Source organism: Tasmannia lanceolata, unplaced genomic scaffold (assembly GCF_043159265.1).
Source record: "Tasmannia lanceolata isolate RefF3 unplaced genomic scaffold, GAP_Taslan_0.1 ptg000018l, whole genome shotgun sequence".
NCBI classification, from domain to species: Eukaryota; Viridiplantae; Streptophyta; class Magnoliopsida; order Canellales; family Winteraceae; genus Tasmannia; species Tasmannia lanceolata.
The window spans coordinates 24979857-24987384 of record NW_027518695.1 but is presented as its reverse complement, the minus strand read 5'-3'; the positions used below and the strand labels follow the sequence as shown (position 1 = coordinate 24987384).

General features: G+C 37.7%; 1 protein-coding gene across 1 annotated transcript; it reads left to right on the top strand.

Annotated features, from left to right (window-relative positions):
• Positions 1-696: 696 nt before the first annotated feature.
• LOC143850217 (putative polygalacturonase At3g15720) lies at positions 697-5922 on the top strand. The gene is made up of 9 exons (XM_077359481.1): positions 697-909; positions 1649-1786; positions 1942-2079; positions 2183-2200; positions 3197-3404; positions 3505-3586; positions 4405-4513; positions 4833-4949; positions 5533-5922. Exons 1-9 carry the CDS (start codon positions 697-699, stop codon positions 5779-5781), a joined length of 1272 nt encoding a protein of 423 aa, XP_077215596.1. The 3' UTR covers positions 5782-5922.
• Positions 5923-7528: the final 1606 nt, after the last annotated feature.

The window sequence follows — 7528 nt, the reverse complement described above, 5'->3', positions numbered from 1 at the left end:
ATGAGTAGGCATTCTATATTTAGTAGTTTATGGATTATAAATAAATTTCTTAAAATTAATGTGATCTCCACTCATTTTACTTGAAATTTTGGACATTTGTAGCAATTTGTTTTTATGGTTTCATTAGACAAATGTTAATATGTGTTTTATTAAAATTCTTAAAAAGGAGATAATTTGGGCTTTATAACTTGTGTAAAAAAGGAAATTAGGGCTTTATAAGTATGTGCCTTTTAGAAGGCAAGGCCATTACATTCTGCCGAATTTAGTCTTTCAAATGACTGCCTTTTAGATAAACATATATTTACAAAACTTCCTTTTATTGAACAAGATGATAAATCCGAACATTGTTGCATATCTTTTACTATCCATTTGCGTATCCAATAAATGTTATGTATCGTTTACTATCCATGTGCATATCCAATAATAATGGCTGTTGACATAGATTTTTAACATTTGTTAGAAATTTAGACATATATAACTGGGCTTACCACTGCCAAAGCATACAAAAATTTGGAATACTGTTAATTTATAGATAGCATACAGTGATACCATGGTGAGAAGTGATTTTTTTACATCGGTCTCTCTCATTTTGGCTTGTTTTCTGTTTTTTAGTACATTATTTTGTAGGATCTTTATCTTTCTTAATTGAGAAAATGGAATAGAAAGCAGAAGACTTCATCAGTTTTTTTCTCCTGAATGCAGAATGTTTTCACCATTTTTGTTTTCTTATGCCTTGCATCCTTGGGGTGGGCACGCTTGTACCCTACATCATTCAACGTTTTTGATGTTGTTGACTATGGAGCGGTTGGAGATGGCGTGGCAGATGACACCGATGTAAGATTCCTCTTCGATGGGATTGAGCCTCTAGCTCAATGGAGAGGGCTTTGGCCTTCAACCTTGAGTTCTGAGGTTCGATCCCAGCTTACAATCCCCCCAAAAAGAAATTCCTCCTCAAACCTTTCTCACAATACAAATCTCTCCCTTAGTCTTGTGTATGTTGTGCACGTTTTCTGTATGCATGCAATCTTTCTCTCTCTCTCTCTCTCACTCTCTCTCTCTCTCTCTCTCTCTCTCTCTCTCTCTATATATATATATATATATATATATATATAGAGAGAGAGAGAGAGAGAGAGAGAGAGAGAGAGTGAGAGTGAGAGAGAGAGAGAAATGAAGTATGTGCAGCTGCACAGATAAGCTATATGTACATGGCTGCACAAACCATAGTGGAAGCCACATTTTGTGGGGGATCCAAAGCATTCATTTAGAAGGCCCTTCCATGGATAGGGTGTATACCAAAAATCAGCCCTATAGGATCATCCTAACCCAATCAAAGTTGGAGGGTGTCATTTGTTCCCTCCACAAATGGCAGGTTAGGATGATCCTAAAGGGCTGATTTTTTGTTCACACCCTATCCATGTGTTTCTCCCTGCTTTCCATGTCATTTGCAAACAGAGTAATGAACCAAACGGACCCCAAAATAAAGTCATTTTGAGGAAAAGATACAAAAAGTTATAAAAAGGAGGGGGAAAAAAGTGAAAATATTATTTTTCTCTGATGCTTGTACTCATGAATATCTACATTCACTTGTGATTGATTTTCAAACACTTCCCTGAATACATAGTAAAAATTATGTGTTTGTTCTCTCTAGGCATTTTTACAGGCATGGAATACCACATGCAAAACAGCTGGCTCCTCCTCAAAACTAACCATCCCACAAGGGAAATTCTTTAATTTGAATTCGGTATCTTTAGAGGGTCCATGCAGTGCCCCCAATATTAATATCCAGGTATTTAAAGTAAAATATGTGTGTTTAACAAACTTTTGATTTTCTGCTTAAGACTTTATTATCTCAAGACATAGATTTGGTCAATAAGTATAGGATTTTAGGAGCACCAGCATTTATGGACATTATTATGAAAGTTGGACTTGTGAATAATACAGATATTAGGAGGTATAGTGCGATCCAACGGAAAATCCAGTGCTAGTGATCATTGGATTAAAATCGATCACGTAGATGGACTCACTATTGAAGGACCGGGACAGATCGACGGTCAGGGTTCCGAATGGTGGACCTGTAAAGTGAGCTAAATAACCTTGCCTCTGATAACAATTTTTATTTTTATTTTTTTTCAATTTTGTTGATTTCTTAAATTGCTTTAACATTGGGTTTGTTTTGATGCAGAATTGCGATGCTCCTGATGTAAGTCTTTCCCTCCACATAAGATACGAAATAGATAAAGAGTCCTGCTAAGTAAACTGAGATTATGGCCAGTTGGGGACCCCTAAAATCACGGCTGGCCACTATTTCTTTTTTTTATTTTTTTGAATTTTGATTTAAAGGAAAAGAAAATTAAAATATGGATGCTTGGTTTCTCCCTAGTTCCCATAAAAGATATACTTAGCATGTTTTGTTTTGATAGGATGAGGCCTAACACTTTATATGCAAAGAGGTTTGAGCCTCTAGCTCAGCTGGTAAAGACTATTCTTTCACCTTAGAGGTCGGGGGTTCAATCCCAGCTTACCTAAAAAAAAAAAAAACTTTATATGGAAAGCATTGCATGGGTGCAGGCCACCATTTTACACAAGATTTGGGGGCCCACTATTTTACACCTCCTGCTATGATCGTGTGGGACCCAACATTTAAAAATCATGCCTAGTATGGGTGGGGCCCAACATCTCAAAACAACTCCTAGCATTGGTGGGGCCCACCATTTTATAGCTTGTGTTTTGATGTGGTGGGCCCAACATCTCCACCCAAACTCATGCATAGGGTGGGGCCTACTATTTTTAATCTCCAGTTACTGATGGGATAGGAACAACGTTTTACACCTCATGTTTTTTACATGAGGCCAGCCATTTTACACCTCCTCTCTACCCAAACTTATGCATAGGGCAGAGCCCACCATTTTACCCCATAATGTTATTATGATGTGGGGTCAACCATCGCCAACCAAACCTATGCATTAGGGTGGGCCCCACCATTTTCACCACGTGTTTTGATGGCGTGGGTCACATCATTTTATTATACCCATCACCCATGCATTGCATGGGCCAGAATACTAGGTCTACTTTAAACTGTAGAGTTGTAGCTTTAAATATAGTCTCTGTAAATATAGACTTCCCAATATAGTCTGATATTTGCAGCATGGTTTACTTCTGCCCTGCATTATGCTAAATATGCTTCCGGTGAGTGTAGGCACTTGGAATCTCAAACTCCAACAACGTCAACTTGCAAGGCTTCAAAATCATAAACAGCCCAAAGAAACACATTGGCATAGATGGGTGCAATGCGGTTCACATCTCTCAACTTACTATAACTGCTCCTGGGGATAGCCCTAACACCGATGGTATACACCTCCAAGATGCCCAACATGTGGTGATCGATAACTCTACAATAGCCACCGGTACCTTTTCCCCTTCTATCCTTGCCCTTTCCTTTTTATAACCTATGTATAACCACAAATCTGATCTTCTATTTTCTTTGTTTTTGTACCAAAACATTAGGGGATGACTGCATTTCTATTGGCCGTGGATCCTGCGATGTTAATATCAGCCAAATCACATGTGGGCCTGGACATGGCATAAGGTTTGTTTCTTGCAACCAAATTTGCAAAGTTCAGATTGAGGGGTAAAAACTTCATGAAATGTGTGTTTTTCTTTTTCTTTTCTTTTATTTTCAATTTACAACATTGATATCTTCTACATCATTTTTAATGTATTTTTCCTAAATAAGACCAAAAAAAAGTATGCAACCATAGGGCATGTTCTGCATAGCTTCTCATTCTCGTCCACATAATTGGGCGGAAATGGATTAATTATGAGAATCTGCGGAAGCAATCCCGAGTCGTCGCTCTGCATAATCTTGTCTTTCGGTCGCACAAAATGAAGAAACGGGAGCTCTAGGGTTAGGATGTGAGATCAATTTTGACTACAATGTTTATGCTTTTAATATTTTACAGGAAAATTACAAATGAAAAGAGGAATTATTTGCCAATTTTGTGTGTAATTTAAAAAGGGAAGTGATATATCCACCCCTTTTGATTAATTGGAACACCCAGCAGTAGTGTACGCGGCAATCAGCCCCATTGAATCCTTCTGATGTATGTGAAGTACATCAGCCCCTCTGCCGCCATTGATACACTACTGCTGGGTGTCCCCAGTAATCAAAAGGGGCGGATGTATCACTTCCCTTAAAAAAAATTATGTTTAATTATTTAGAGAATTTTGTATGTATGCAGTGCGACACAGCCCTAGCATAATTGCTTCGACTTATGAAAATCCCTTTGCTCAAACAAGAAAAGTTAACCATTTGATCAATAGCCTTGTTAGAGATAATGAGAACAAACCCACGACTGATAAAAACTGACAAACTGTGTTATAAACTCTTTTCTTTTATTCTTGCAGTATTGGAAGTTTAGGGAACGAGGAGACTCCAGATATTGTCCAGCAAATTCACGTCTCACATTGCAGTTTCATAAATACCAAGAATGGCGCTAGAGTGAAGACATGGCAGGTAAATTTAAGAATACGTAGAGATAGGTGTAGTTGCCTTAACTATACATAAATGATATATTCGCCTCTGGCCCTTTTCTTACTTAGGACAGCCACATAAATAGACTAGAAGGGGCTGTCCCCAAGGCAAATATATCACCTCCCTAATGATATCGTAAGTTCTATACAGTAAATTTTAAATTCTTTCCATGTCTTTTCTTACCATATTTGTCTTTCCCTCTTTCTCTCCTCCAAACTTCTATTGAATGTTGATTTGACGTTGTTCTTCTCTTTCTGGTATCTTCTTCATTTACTCTGAATTCATACTTCCTTTTGTTTAGGGAGGGAAAGGTTATGCAAAAGGGATCACTTTTGAGAATCTCAACATGAACTCAGTCGATCATCCTATTGTCATTGACCAATACTACTGTAATGGAGGAGACGACTGCCAAAAAAAGGTAATACTCTATTCTACTTATGTTATCAAGAACAATGAATGACCCACAGAGGTTAGGCCTACTATTGGGGGTTATTAAGCGAAAGCAAAGATCCCACATTGGAAATTAAAGTGAATAATGTGGAAGGGAGTATAAGGACTTGGACTCTTCTTAACGGCTAGCTTTTAAGGGTGAGTACTACCTGGGTCCCAACAAGTGGTATCAGAGCCGTACGTAGTGTGGTAACCCCTGTGTACTCTCGAGGACAGAGAAAATCCCTCGGGGAAGATCTTGTAGCTACCACGTTGCTCCTGAATGGATGGGCGAAATTGTCTATGATGCTTTTGCGTGGAGGGGGAGATTGTTGGGGGTTCCATGCTAAAGCAAAGATACCACATCGGAAAAGTGAATGGATGTGGATGGGCTTGCGAGGACTTGTGCAACCTCTCCTTAAAAGCTAGCTTTTAAGGGTTACCTGGGTCTCAACTCCTACAATGTAGAGAAGTATTTCTAGAATTTGCTAGCTCTAATAAGTTTCTATTGATGGTATTCCAATTTACTGATGGAAATTTATTTGGACCTGGATTTCTATACATCGGGGAAGACGGGGGCCGTGGAAGTGAGTGATGTAAGTTTCATCAGTGTGAATGGGACTACAACTAGAGATGATCCCATTTCGCTCAAATGTAGCGAATCTGTTCCTTGCACTGGAATTTTACTACAAGATGTTTTGCTCAAGCCAACTCGTTCAGGATCGCAATTATCATCAACTTGCATCAATGTCCATGGAATTGAAGATGACCCTGTTTTTCCGAAAGTTTCTTGCCTTAATTCGGGATTACAGGGTACTTAATAGTTGATTAATCATTCAAATCATTTTATCTCTTGTAATAGTTAATTGGTTTCTTCTCCGTTTGTACCCTCTCACTTATCTTCAATTTTACAATAAACGGTCTGTCTTCGGCCTAACTAGAATCAAATGATTTATGTAGAACGTCTCTCTCTCTCTCTCTCTCTGTGTGTTTTATGGTTTCATCTTTTCATTTTTCTTTTCTAATTGATTCAAAATATCAGTGGACAACACAATTTAACCATAATTATATCACCCCAAACCCGGAAGCCAAGGATGTGGCAGCCCCACCCAGGGCCCAGCCCCATAAGCATCCAAGGTCTCAATTTGTATTTTAAACTTCCTGATAGACCAATTCCATTTAACATCATTGACGATGTAATAAACTCAATTTTATCTAAGGTCTCGATAAATCCATACTTCTCAAAGTACTACTCCGTAGTAAACTAGCTAATCATCTGAAACAAAGTAAAGGTAGAGTGAGCTAGAGAGCACAGTAAGTAATCATCAACCTTAACTAATCGGGTCAAGCATGAGAAATGAAATTCCTCAAAATAGAAATTTCCAAAATATATATATAGGGGGCGCAGTTCGTGAGCTAGAGCTCAGCCTGCGCTAGAGTTGAGAATACCCCATCTTCCATAGTTGTTTGACTCATCCAAACCATCAATTCTAAAGGACCTCACATAGATAGGATGTTCCTAAGAAATCATCTACATACCATAATCCTAACCATTCGATCTATAGCAGCATAATTTCTAGCCATCCATTTTAAACCTCCACAAATCATAACCCTAACTCTAACTCTTAACCATAACCATAACCATAATCCTAACTATAACCTATAAAACTGATCAGTTGGATGACTCAAACAACTATGGGATATATGGTTTGTGAGCTAGCTCACACCCCATATATATATATATATATATACTAGTAAAAAACCCCGTGCGATGCACGGGCCGACAAGGAACTGTACGGACCACATCATACATTAATCCAAACCGTCCATGTGATGGAACACAACATAAATAGGTTGTGCCCCAAAAATCATTTCCATAGGCTGATCCTAGCCCTCCAATCGTTAGAAGTTTCCATAATTGTTGCTCCTCTTCAGGTGCCCGGAATCGGTCAATTTTTTTGCATGAGTAATATAAAGTAGTTCTTTTGTCATTGTCATATGTCTTTACCTCTTCTTGGTAGTTTTTTTCCGTAATTGTCATAGACAGGTACCCGTGTCGGTACTTTTCGTATATAGATTATGATTTTACCCTCACATATATAGTATGTACAGATATGTGGGGAGGGCAAAAAAAGGTAAAAGTCATCCACATCGACGTGTTAAATGGACAATAATTCTCTCTTTTCTCTTCTGCTATATAGTATTAGATTATATATATATATATATATATATATATATATATATATATATATATATATATATATATGTGTGTGTGTGTGTGTGTGTGTGTGTGTGTGTGTGTAAATTTATAAACTAATAAGAATTCTAAAATCCATTCACTACAAAAAAATATCCTCATTGGCGACAGCTCCAACCCATTGTCAATGTCTTTTTAACCGTCGCATATGTTTTATGTGATGGTAATAATAATGTTTCTATATAAGGCGTCTAAAAAGGGTTTTCATGACGGATAAATTAAGTGAATTTTTAAAAAGAGTAGTTACATTTTGACAATCCAATTTCATAAAAGGTAGATAAAATATCTCGACTCCGCAAAACAGAAAGACA